General features: G+C 46.6%; 1 protein-coding gene across 1 annotated transcript; it reads left to right on the top strand.

The window, feature by feature from the left end:
* PEX11B (peroxisomal biogenesis factor 11 beta) lies at positions 1–11,495 on the top strand. The gene is made up of 4 exons (XM_032792179.2): positions 1–258; positions 7,959–8,074; positions 8,357–8,558; positions 9,902–11,495. The coding sequence occupies exons 1-4, from the start codon at positions 203–205 to the stop codon at positions 10,266–10,268; spliced, it is 741 nt and encodes a 246-aa protein (XP_032648070.1). The 5' UTR covers positions 1–202; the 3' UTR covers positions 10,269–11,495.
* Positions 11,496–12,845: the final 1,350 nt, after the last annotated feature.

Below are 12,845 nucleotides of genomic sequence, written 5' to 3'. Positions count from 1 at the left end.
GCCCCCAGGCGGAGCTGCACCGGGAGGCCCCAGGCGGAGGGGCCCCAGGCGGAGCTGCACCGGGAGGCGCCAGGCGGAGGGGCGCCAGGCGGAGCTGCTCCGGAAGGACCAGAGGAGGAGGGGGAGGACCCTGTAATCAGCTCACCTAGGAAGGCACGAAGACCCTTTGCCCGGTTGTGCCTGGAGGAGTGGCACCAGCACCATGGATTTCTGGGTGCAGTTCAGTGCCCAGAGCCAAGCCAAGGAGCGGGTTTTCAGGTGCGGTATCAGCCCAGCGAAATATGTAGGGGAAGTCTGGGGCCTGACAAGCCAAGGTTTGCCGGTGCGTAGCGGGTTGCCCCTGCGCCAGAGGGAAGGGATTGAGGTGACCCCAGGATGAATCTGTGTCCAGAGTTGGTGGCTTTGTTGGATCATCCCGGGAATGGTACCTAAATTCAATTGCCAGGGCCTATGAAATTCCATTGTGACATCAGTGTCCAAACAGTTACCTGTTGCAGCAAGTGTGCCACTAGCATGGGGCCTGGTCTGCAGTTAAAGGTGTTGCTGCCGTACCTATATCAGGAGTGTATGGGGGGAAATCGCACCCTGAACGCACCTAACTATGCCAACAAAAGACTCTGTGTAGATTTACAGTGGCAAAAAAGTCCTTTTGGGTATGTCTATGCAGCCTGCAGCAGCGAGCCTCCCAGCCAGGATCAACAGCCTTGAGGTTGTGGGGTGGTGGTGCCAGGACTCTGAAACAGCTGTGTAGACTGTGCTTTGTAGTTGCATCTCAGGCTGTGAAGCCTAGGGGTGAGGGTGGGCTTCAGAGCCCATGCTCCATCCTGTCAGCACAGCTATCTTCAGAGTGCTGGTGTGAACTCCTCACATGTGAGTCTGTTGATCTGGGCTGGAAAGCTCCCTGTTGCAAGCTGCATAGACGTTCCCTTTGTCAGTGCAGCTTGTTTCATTCAGGAAACTAGTATAAACTATACTAGCAAATGATCTTTTTTGCCAGTATAAGTTATGTTTCCAGTAGGAAGGTTGGTCAGCAAACCCTTTCTAGCGTAGAGAAGGCATCAGTCCCTGCGGAATCCTAATCACTTGCTGTTTTTTTGGCTCACCAGAACGGTTGACTTCTGCCTTCTTTCCCCAACCCTTGTGATTTTCGCGGATTTTGTAGGGTGACTAAGAAGCCCAGAAATATTTTCAAGGCTGAGGTTTGTGTGGGACAGAGGCAAAATTGCCTGTATGATGATCAATGGGTGTCTTGGGAATTTGGCCAGGCCAATAGTCCTGTCTAAGGACTTGTCTGCACACAAAGCTGTTATCACTTTAACCGTCTTAGTATGGTAAACATGTACAACCACTGTGGTGTGGGCACAGTTACACCAGTATAGCTTATGGGAAGGGAAATAAGCTAGAAATAAGTTGTACTAGCATAAGGCACCTTTAAAACAGTGTAACTGCATCCTCTCTGGGGATTGTCCCGATATAACTTCCTGTTTAAAAACCACACACCTAAGCAACAGTTATACTGGTACAACAACCTGTGTGTTGACCAGGCCTAAGTCTGGTTTTCCCAATGCCCATGGCATCTTATGGTTAATGTCCCAGGAATGGTCGTGTGCCAAATTATTCTCTGGGCTTGTGGGAAAGACTTTCCTTCTTGACTCCCAGCTCATGCCCTGAAGAATGAGACTCAATAGATGAAATTTTACTATAGCTACAAATCTTTGAGATTGGCACCTAATATTTAAAAAAAGAAACTTAAGCTATTTGTCTGGTGGGGGAGAAAGAAACGAAACAACCAAACCTACAGGAGTGTTGCTAAACCTGTTCAGACTGGCAACCCCTTATTTGAAATCCCTTTATATTGACAATAAAAATAAGAGTCAAAAATGTATAGTGTTAAGTCTGTGTATTTGATTTGTGTGTGTGTTGAGAGGCTGAGAATATTTGCCCTTGAAGGGGAGGTTAGTGGGGGAAAGAGATTTGCTTTGCTTTAGACTGTAATAACACTTTCAGTGCCTCGCCATCTCCCTGATTGTCTTTTGCCTCTCTCCCGGCTGAAACACTTCCCTACAGTATCAAGTTCCACTGGCTGATCTTTTTTCATGCCATGTATATTTCTGTTTGTCTATTTTAAATGTGTTGCTTTAAAGTTTTCAGTGTCTCTTTGGTCTTGTAATCCTGCACAATACCTTTGCTGGACAATAGTTATGTTATATAATGCACCTCTGTTAGATTTCCCCTCCTATAGAGGCCAAATAATCCTATTTTTACGTAATGTCATGTTCTTCTATTACCTTGCAATGAACTGGTTAAGCAATATATAGAGGGAATAGCAAGCCCTGTAGGTAAACAGCGGGAAGCTATGTTTTCCTGCCTGGAAGCGGCATTGGTCTTACATATCCCCTTGTAAACCCTTGTCCCAGCCTAGAGAGATTTCTGTGCTTGTGAAATCTGTTCACCAGTTGTGATTTTCCCGATGTTCTGGACAACTTGGGCTTTCATTTTTTTTTAAAAAAAAGTTTCCATAATCATTGTAGGGTTAGATTTAAATTCTGGTAATTAATAAGAAGCATTTTTTTCCCCAGTGAGGCAGGCAAGTTTTGAGATATGTGGGCTTTTTCAGCCAGCCAAAGATGAGAAATGTTTAAAAGATTCTTCTTTTTCTTGGTAGCTTGTTTTGACTTGTATTCTGTGGCGAATCAAAGGAGAGCGAAGCTTTATGGTGCACTTGGGCAGAGACTGTCTTTTTTTTTTTGTTCTGTGTTTGTACACTCCTAGCAGCATGGGTTCCATGCTGGACCTCCTAGGTGCTACTGAATTGCAAATAATAAATATTATTTATTACAGCTTGACAAATACTCAGCAAAGTTTCCCATTAGTCACTAGAAAAAGCAGTGTGTACTGGATCAGACCCCTGTACGGGAACTGTTGCCAAGATAATTATGTAGTTTTAAACACATACTCCTCTTACGTTATTAATAGCACCAATTCTGTGACTAGTTTAGTCTCCCGATAAACAATGGAAAACTTCTTGGGCCACCAAAGAGGAAAAACAAGCCTAACCTCCATGTCTAAATCAAACAGAGTCAGTTTGATGGACACCAGTTTATGTGGCAGAAAAGCCTCTAGATTAGGAAAAAGCTATGTAGGGTGTTTTGGGGAAAAGTGTGTGTGGTCTAATAAAAGGAGTATAGAATGGGGAATTGGGCCACCTGATTTCTGTTCACAGTTCCATGAGGGAATGTTCGCTTGGGTGCCAGAACTCCTGGGTTCTATTCCTGACATCAGTGATTTCTTGCAGTTTCTTAACTGTATCGTGCCTCAGTTTCCCCTTGTGTAAAATAGGGATAATACCTATCAAGATGTTGTAATGCTTTATTGTAAAGTGCTTTGGGATTGGTGGGTAGAAAGGTGCTCTTAAAGGAGGAGAATTAGCTCGTGCAAACTAGTATATCAGAAAGATTATTTGTTTTGACTGCTGGGTGGGGATGAAAACCATGAAGAAGACAGTTTGATAATCCCCTCTGAACAAATGACTAATATACCCTTAAGACCAAGGCATTGAAATACTTGTTGCTTTGCTATGAAATTAGTTGGCAGCTTCTGGCTTGCGCAGGATCTGACATCAGAGTTTTCAGTGCCACATGGTTGTGATTGCAAATACCTTCCAGAAGCAGGTTACTCCTGCATGAAGCAGATGTTCAAGGACCTAAAATTTCTGATTTCATCGATTTCAGGATTTCATAGTTTCCAAGGCCAGAAGGGATCATTGTGATCATTTTGTCTGACCTCCTGTATAACACAGGCCTTAGAACGTCGCCAAAATAATTCCTGATTTGCTTTGTTCAGTCCCAGAACTGGGCTAAAAAATCGTTGCTAGACCCAGGAGACAGTGACAAATTTAAAGGTATGATATGTTATGAACCACTGGGTCTAGAGACCATTGGGTTTTCTTCTGGAGAGCTGGGATTCTTAACTTTCCAGTGGTTGTGGTATTAATATTTTATTTCTTTTAGAGTAGCACCTACCAGCCCCAACCAAGATCCGGACTCGGTAGTGCCAGGCTTTGTGCATGCAGACAAGAGACAGAGTGGGAGGAGAAACGAGCAGGAGAGGGGAAGTGACTTGCCCAGGGTCAGTGGAAAAGCTGGGAATAAAACCCAGGTCTTTTGGCTTCCAGCCCAGGACTTTATCCACTAAACCACACCAGGTCTCAGTGGTATATAGAGTGTCAGCTCCTAACTTGAACCGTTTGAGCTACGCTGCACCCGTAGGGTGCTCCACAAAGGAGCAATGAGACAGATCACAAGGAGCCCAGTGGAACAGGTTAAACTAGTTTCACTGTCCAATAAACTTCTGATTTGTGTCACACAGCACTTAAATGCCCAATCTGAGACCAGGGCTCCATTGTGAGGGGTGCTATACAAATGAGTGAAGACAGTCCCTGCCACAGAGAGCACAGTCAAGAGTTGTGATAAGATGCAGCTGGTGGAAGAAGCAGACAAAGTGGATGTGATGGGAGAATGGGGTTAGTGAAGAAATCTAGCATGAAGCAACTTTTGTTGTATTGTTTTAATAATCTACGGCAGGTGTTCTCACAGTCAAAGTGTAGACTACATCTTAGCAATACTGAAGACACTTCCCACTAACTCCAGTGTTGAAAAATGACGAGTCTGGTCCCTGCAAAATTATGAAATTGTCATAGAAATCATGAGATTTAAGGGGGGAAAATTGATTCTTTTTATTTGCTATCTGGTCTTCTGAGCCTTTAGAGCTAGAAACTTCCTTTTTATTTTAAATTTTAAGCTGAGATTCTCCCATAATCCCAAGACTCCTGGAGCTGGAACTTGAAGGAATATAGCAAAAACCATGAGGCTGGCAAAACATTCGTGAGAGTTGGCAACCTTGTCACTCCTCCCTCTGCAAACATGCCTTGATCCTGCTCTTCCACAAAGAGTGATGTCCTGTTTCCATGACCCACATGGGTCCTTGGCCTTTGCAGGTTTGGGCCAGATCCTGAGACACGCAGCATTAAAATCTCTGGGAGTTAAGGCGCTCATTCTCCTTTTCATATCAAACCTTGTTCCTGTACTCACAAATGAGGCCATTATTTGTGAGACACTCTCATTTCACTTTGATCTAATATTGAGTTGCTTCCATAATGTTTTGTCCTCCTCCCTTGAATTCTCCATGAACGTACACTTTTTTCCCTGTCTAACGCAAGCATGATCAGCAGGCATGTTACATATTGTTCCTGGCTTTGCTTGCTTTTATTCAGATGATGTTTATCTGCTTGAAGTGTTTCCAATTGCTCTGCCTCCCTCCTCACCCCCTCCAACTCCAGCCTCATCTGGTTCCTCTTCCTCAAGCAGCCCCTTGGAATCACATGATTTGAACAGGAGAGACCTCATTGTCAGAAGATGTGGGGGAGGGGATCCTCTCATTTTCTCTCCTGAACCCTATTTAGGTTTGCTCCCTCAAACCTGTTGCAGCTGTATTCCTTCCTGCTGAAAATGGCTGGGTCTGGGATCTTCCTAGGTTCATCTTAGGAGTGACCACTCATGACCACAACTGTCACTAATGGGCCCCCTTCTCAGCAGAGAGGCTGGAGACTGAATTGATTATGGAGATTAGACACTGCTGCCCAGTGTGGAATTGAGGCTCGTTGGTGGGAGAAAGCTGCCAGGGTTGTCCCTTTTCTGGGAATAAACAGCAGATCAAATCATGGATATCGATGTGGCACATTCTGGGAGAACTGAATTCATTCGAAAGAGCAGTTCAGGATCAGGCAGTAATGTTTTAAAGCTAGGCTGGGGGAGGTAACATTTTCTAGCCAAAAGTTTTACAAGGAGACAATCTGTAGAAGTCCGCTGAGATTTTATCAGCGTCTTCAGTGCATCTTTGCATCATCCCCATGTGCAGTGTTTGATCAAATGTGTCTCAGAACCTACTTCTAGATTTTTGTTATTCAAAAACCATTTTGTGTCTGTTAGGTGTTGTGAGGGCAGTTCGCGCTGTCGTATCTAAGCTCCGGGACAGATCTTCCATAGGCATCAAAATGATCTCATGATGGCACAACTTTCCCCAGTCCTACTTCATTGACATTTATTATCTAGGTTAAAAATATGTTGGCTTTACCAATTTCATACCAAGCCGGATGGTGAAAGAGGGGGCTGTTTGTTAAGAAGTGACGTGCACTGAAGTTTGCTAAGAATCTCCTATTTTTTCCACATACTGAAAGTCAAGCATATGATTTGTGTTTTGATTTCTGTGTGCCCTTTCCAGAAGAGTAGGGGAAGGACATCCAGAAGCATGACAGTACCCATGAAATGTTTAGCAAATGCTCATGCGAAATGTTTCGCTTGCTAATATAAGGGTAATACAAATAAAAATGATAATATAGGAGCTAGCATAATGGGGCCCTGATTTGGATCCCCAAGTTCCACTGCAGTATGACTAAAAACAATTAACTGCTTCCCAACCACAGAATTCAGTGGTAATTTGGGCCCTTCATGGGCAATTAGAATGATCAGGGGAATGGAAAACCAATCTTACAAGGGAAGACGAAAAGAGCTTGGCTTTTTTAGCTTAGCAAAACCGAGGCTGAGAGGGGGGATATGGTTGTGCTCTCTAAATGCAGCCCGGGGAGGAGGAAGAGCTATCTAAACTAAAGAATAGTGTCGGCGCAAGAATGAACAGGGATAAACTGGCCAGGAATATAGGCTGGGAATGAGTTTCTCACCAACAGAAAAGTAAAGTTCTGGAGCAGCCTCCCGGTAGGAGTTGTGGGGGCAAACAACCTCTAAGCAGTTTGAAAATGGAGCTTGATCAGGTTCTGAACGGGATGGAATGAGGGGGTTGGCTGTGATAGCACACACTGGGTGCAAGGACCCAGGAGCCCCTTTTAGTCCTAGGCCTGTGTTCCTAAATTAGGCCTTTCTATCCCCTAGTTAGCCTGCTAAATAAGTGGCCTCCTTTCCAGAGGTGTTGAAAACCCACATGTCCTATGGAAATCATTGCATTGCAAGTGCTTAACTGCACTGAAAATCAGCCCACTTAGAATGTGTTGCAGTGAGACACTTAAACGCTGGCTTCACTGAAACAGCTCCAATGCATTAAGTACCTTGCCGAATCAGGGTCTTTAGATGTCTAACTTAGATACCCAAACTTGAAAAATTTGACCTCAAAGTTGAAAGCCAGGGAAGGGGTGAGGGGAGGGAATTTACCCCTCTCCTTTAGGAAAGAAAATAAGTTGGAAGCTATTGAGTCTAGAGAGAGTTCTGCTTCGTTCCAGGAACTATTTTCTTAGCAGAATTGAAACCAGTCCCGTCAGCTGGCTCCAGAAACTGGCCCATGTTGGATCATTTGAAAAGGCCTGTAAATGCTATCCAAAGATGTGCAGCTGCAATGGGAAAGCATTAAATATTCAGGGCATGTCCATTCTGCATGGCAGGGAGTGGGGAGGTCCCAGGCAGACTTCGTTAGCCATCAGATCCTTTACGCTTTTATTTTTAACTTAAACTCTTCAGGGTCTAACAAGCTTCAGATGAAATAAGCTAGTTGGACTTGTGTGTGTTGGGTTTTGTAGGGCTGGGAGGCGAGCTGTTCTCCTCATTGGTTAGTCACTGGATGTGGAGTAGAAATGGTAAGCTTTACATGCCATTGAAGGGACCACTTTCTAAAGCAGCCTGTGGCCAACTTATGGAACTCCATGCTGCAGGAATTTCCTGGCCAGTAATATTGGTAATTGAATCTCATACTTCAGTATCATGATCATTGCAGGGTTCAGGAAGAAATCTCTTGCCTGCCATGGGCAGCATTCCATAGATAGCCATCTGGGGTTGGAAGAAGCGGGTGTTTCATCTTCCACTGGTGGAGGCAGGAGGCTGGGCTTGCTGGACTGATCCATTAAGGCAAATCCTGTCTCGCTAGGTGCAGTTCCTATACTCGGTTGTCTCTTTCAGAGCCGCTCAGTATGCCTGCACTCTGCTCGGCTACACGCTGCAGAAGAATGGAGCGAGTGCTGATTTCCTCACCAGGATCAAACAGCTGGAGGCTCACATGAGCCTGGGGCGCAAGTGTAAGTGAAATCATCTTCTCAAGTGGATGTAATGGGAGGCTTCCAGAGTCTCTGAACAAGAAAAACTGAGTTCTTCTTACCCCACTAATTACCTTTGTTTGTAGTTTTGTGTCACGGTGCTGGATGGGGGTGGTCTGTGGCCCTGCAGTTTGGTGTGGAAGGCTGGAGGGATGTCAGTTATCCCAGATCCCTGGCCCATTTGGCATCAGTGACATGCTTAGTAGTGACATAACAGCAGGGAGTGTCTGGCCGACTCTTCATTTGACCCGCTTGATGTTCCAGTGTTCCGACTGGGGAACTCGGCGGATGCCCTGGAGTCAGCAAAGCGAGCCATCCACCTGTCGGATGTGGTCTTGCGCTTCTGCATCACCGTCAGCAACCTGAACCGAGCGATGTACTTTGCCTGTGACAACATCCTGTGGGCAGGGAAGTCGGGCCTCCTCCCTCACATGGACCAGGATAAGTGGAGCCAACGGTCCTTCAGGTGAGGCTGGCCTAGTGCCGCTTAGCTTTCCTGGTAAGGGATGATCCTGCCTAGTAAGTGTGTGTGGGGGAGTTTCCAACAAATCTTTGCGAATGATAGTTGTGCTGCAACAAAAATAGCTCTGCCTTTTCCCTGGTCCCTATCACTTTCCATCCCAAAGCACCTTGCTAACCTTCCTTACAGGAATCACTTTGCTCAGTGCGGAACTGCAGCCACCTCTGGGGTGGACCATGGGCATGGTTCAACAGCCCGCAGGAGCTCTGTGCCGCAGCTCATTGAAGCATAGCCATAGAAATTCCTGGAAGTGCTAGTAGGCAGAATATAAAGACCTACTTTTGAATTTGCGTAAGGCGATGGAGTTAGCACTCTTACGCTTGCAAGAAAAAATGGCCAGGTCTCTTTATTAGCGGCAATGATAATATTTAACGCAGCAGATTGCGTCTGCAGATCTCAGGGCTGCACAGAAGTGGGTGAGTATCATTTTCTATGCTTTTATACACGAGGAAACTGAGACACAGAGCAGCTCACCCCTCCCCGCCCCAGCACACAGCAAGGTTGTGGCAGCACTTGGAATAGAACCACACCCCAGCTGTGGTAATGTAGCCTTAGGGGGGCACTCTGCTCTTAGAATCATAGAAGATCAGGGTTGGAAGGGACCTCAGGAGGTATCTAGTCCAACCCCCTGCTCAAAGCAGGACCAACCTCAAAAAAATCATCCCAGCCAGTGCTTTGTCAAGCCTGACCTTAAACACCTCCAAGGAAGGAGATTCCGCCATCTCCCTAGGTAACCCATTCCAGTGCTTCACCCCCTCCTAGTGAAATAGTGTTTCCTAATAGCCAACTGCAGCTTGAGACCATTGCTCCTTGTTCTGTCATCTGCCACCACTGAGATCAGCCGAGCTCCATCCTCTCTGGAACTTCCCTTCAGGTAGTTGAAGCTGCTATCAAATCCCCCCTCACTCTTCTCTTCTGCAGACTAAATAAGCCTAGTTCCCTCAATCTCTTCTTGTAAGTCATGTGCCCCAGCCCCCTGATTATTTTTTATTGCCGTCCGCTGGACTCTCTCCAATTTGTCCACATCCCTTCTGTAGTGGGAGGACCAAAACTGGATGCAATACTGCAAGTGTGGCCTCACCAGTGTCGAACAGAGGGGCAGAATCACTTCCCTCAATCTGCTGGCAATGCCCCTACTAATACAGCCCAATATGCCGTTAGCCTTCTTGGCAATGAGAGCACATTGCTGACTCATAACTCTTGCTGGAGTCAGTGGGAGTTTCATCCCTTTAGTAGACAGTAAATATTAGCTGATTAAACCCTCTCTCCTTCCCCCTTCTTTCTTTCAGATATTACTTCTTTGCTCTGATCCTGAACCTAAGCCGGGATGCCTACGAGATCCGGCTCCTGATGGAGCGTGAGGCGTGCGGGAAGCGTCCAAAGGGCAGTGAGACCAGGCACGCGCTCCGAGCAGACAGCAGTCTCCAGCAGCTGGTGCTGAGGCTGAAAGTCCAGCTCCACCTTCTTGTGCACGTGCTGAGGAGCAACCCTCCTTTGCTTGTGGACGTGGTGAAAAACGCCTGCGATATCTTCATCCCGCTGGACAAGCTGGGGCTGTACAAGACCAACCCAGGCTTTGTGGGGCTGTGTGGCCTTACCTCCTCCATCCTCTCTATCCTCACCATCGTTCATCCTTGGCTCAAACTTAAACCTTAACCGAGAGGACTGGCTGGTTGGTAGAGGGATGTGGAGCCTTCGCCTTTGTTACCGGTTCGAGGCCAGCCCAGGATGTTAGGGGCCCAAGGTTGCTACCATCCAGTGGCTGGTATGCAATGAATTTCGAGGGCGGGGGCTCAATACTATGATAGGACAAGTGTTCACGGTCCGCCACCAGAACTGATGCTAATTCACAGCCTTAGCCAGGGATTGGATGAACTGTGGAGACTGAGCTCCCCTTCTGTCCCTACAGGAGTTCCGTGCCTCAGTTTTCCCACCTGTAAAGCCAGGAGGTAGCAAGTAGGGGAGGAGGCTTTTGTAGCTGCTGCCCGTGTACTACCTGGTCTATGGATACAGAGTGGACTTTGGTCTCCACGGCTGTCCATCTGGCACGTGGAAGTCCCGTTTTAAATAGAACCCTTGAAGTACTGTGAGTAACAAGCGGCTGGAGTTTGGCTAGAGACTTCTGAGGTGGATTGCTGAGCCCCAGTTTATTAGGCATGCCAGGTAACTTTGAAGGGTGCCGGGGAAGCTCGCGGAGTAGCAGCACTTAACGGTGATGACATGACATGGCATGTCTTTGTGGGCGCTGGCAGAGTGCAGGCTGCCGTGTTCCCAGCTGTTCCTGTTGATGCAGTCCCCAGTTCTGACACCCCTGGAAACCGTGGATTTTCTTGCTGCCCTGGCAGCAACATTAGGTTAGGTTTGATGGTAGGAAAATGAAGGTAAACAGCAATATTCAGTCTCTCCTCTTACCTTTTTTATCTGTTTGTCTGGCTCTATTTTTCCATTGTTTATAAAGCACGTAGGGACGTTCAGGCATGGAGCATGGTGACCTGTGAAATCGGGTAGGTGAAACTGACATGATCCACACCAATTTGCAGCAATGGGTAGAGACTGTAAGATGAGGTGTGATCTTGGTGCAGGGACAGGACTGAGGACCCTTGGTTCTGTTTTTTTTCTTCTGCCCTGAATGACTGTGGACCTTCATGTCTCTGTGCCTCGGTTTCCCCATCTGTAAAGTAGGAATGACACAGACCTACCCTCCTGTGCCTGCACTCCTGTTCACACAGCTAGCCAAGTGCTCACCCTGCTGTTTTTTAATGGCTTCTTTGGTGTACTTCAATAAACTGGAGAGGAGGAGAAAACAAATGGTGCAGTGCTAACTTTGAATGGAAATCTGTATTGAGATTGTTTTCATAATAAAAGTATGTGCTGATCTGACCACTTTACAGGAGTTTATCAAGTTCTGTTTCTCTGTGCAAAGTCAGATCATCAACACTGCCCTCCAGACTGATGGCTGATCTTGCTGCAGAGAGATCTTTATCACCAAGGATGCATTTATATCTAAAGCCACTGCCTTCTTCAATGATCCCTTATAATTATGTATGTAGGGTAATGAGACTGATCTTGCTTGTGTTTTAAACTGTTGCGGGCTCTATGCATGGATGCTGTTAGCGATCAGTGCTCTTTTTCCATGCCTTCAGGACTCATCTGCATCCACCCACCCTTCCTTACAAGCATCCCAGAGCACTTTGTCTATTTTTGCCTTGGGACTCACAACCCTTCTTTGAGGTATGTCTAATATCTCCCTTTTTACAGCTGAGAAACAGAGGCACAGAGAGGTGAAGTGGCCCACCCAAGGGTAGACAAGTCACTGGCAGAGCCAGGAATTGAACCCAGATCTTCGTGACAGCGTGAGGATTCTGAGCCGGGCTTCCACCTGGTGTAAATGGGTGGTGGTGGTCCCTCAGTGGAGCTACACTGACTTGCATCAGCTGAGAAGTTGGCCCGTTCTTTCCAACCCCCTGGACATTAAAATCCCACTGATGCCTCATCAATACCTCGCAAAAGCTTCCACGGCGGGAGAATTCACGGTATTCTCTGTATAATTCGCTCCTTCTGCTTTGTATTGGTTGCTGATAGTATTAATGTGAAGCCAAGCTCTCGGCTGCTTTGTTCCTCACCTGAAGGCCCAGTCCTCTGCTGGTGGTATCCAGTCACATATTGCAGAGTGGATTACCGTGCTTCCAACAGAGAATTTTACCTTTGGTCAAGGCCTGAAGCAGCAGGAACATACGACTAACAAGGAAAAAGATCTCATTCACATGCAGCCATAGTTAGCAATGAAAGAGAGGGACAAAATTGTCTTTAAATAGAACATTTTAAAGACACCCCTCTGCCCCCTTCTGGAACGCCAGCTTAAAATATCAGCTCCATCAGTTAATGTTTCTGACTTAGCAGTGTCTGATGGTTTACTTTGATTTGTGCTGTAATTCTGTAGACACGAGGTGCCTGTCTTCAATCAGAGAGGTAGATAGTGCAGTGGGTAGAGCACCAGACCGGGACTCCGGGGAGCTAGGTTCAGTTCTCTGCTCTGACACAGACGTCCTGTGTGACCTTGGGCAAGTCACTTAGCCTCACTGTGCCCCAGGTCCCCAGCAATAAAAGTATCAGAGGGGGAGCCGTGTTAGTCTGGATCTGTAAAAGTAGCAAAGAGTCCTGTGGCACCTTATAGACTAACAGACGTATTGGAGCATGAGCTTTCGTGGGTGAATACCCACTTCGTCAGATGCA

Source organism: Chelonoidis abingdonii, chromosome 11, assembly GCF_003597395.2.
Source record: "Chelonoidis abingdonii isolate Lonesome George chromosome 11, CheloAbing_2.0, whole genome shotgun sequence".
Lineage (NCBI taxonomy): Eukaryota > Metazoa > Chordata > Testudines > Testudinidae > Chelonoidis > Chelonoidis abingdonii.
This window is presented reverse-complemented; position numbering and strand designations above follow the sequence as displayed.

Bases quoted from the DNA above. Each gene is read 5' to 3' on its own strand.
- PEX11B (XM_032792179.2), top strand. From the start codon at position 203: ATGGATTTCTGGGTGCAGTTCAGTGCCCAGAGCCAAGCCAAGGAGCGG. The intron at 259-7,958 runs GTGCGGTATCAG...TGTCTCTTTCAG, and splicing joins GCCAAGGAGCGGGTTTTCAG to AGCCGCTCAGTATGCCTGCA. The intron at 8,075-8,356 runs GTAAGTGAAATC...TTGATGTTCCAG, and splicing joins CATGAGCCTGGGGCGCAAGT to TGTTCCGACTGGGGAACTCG.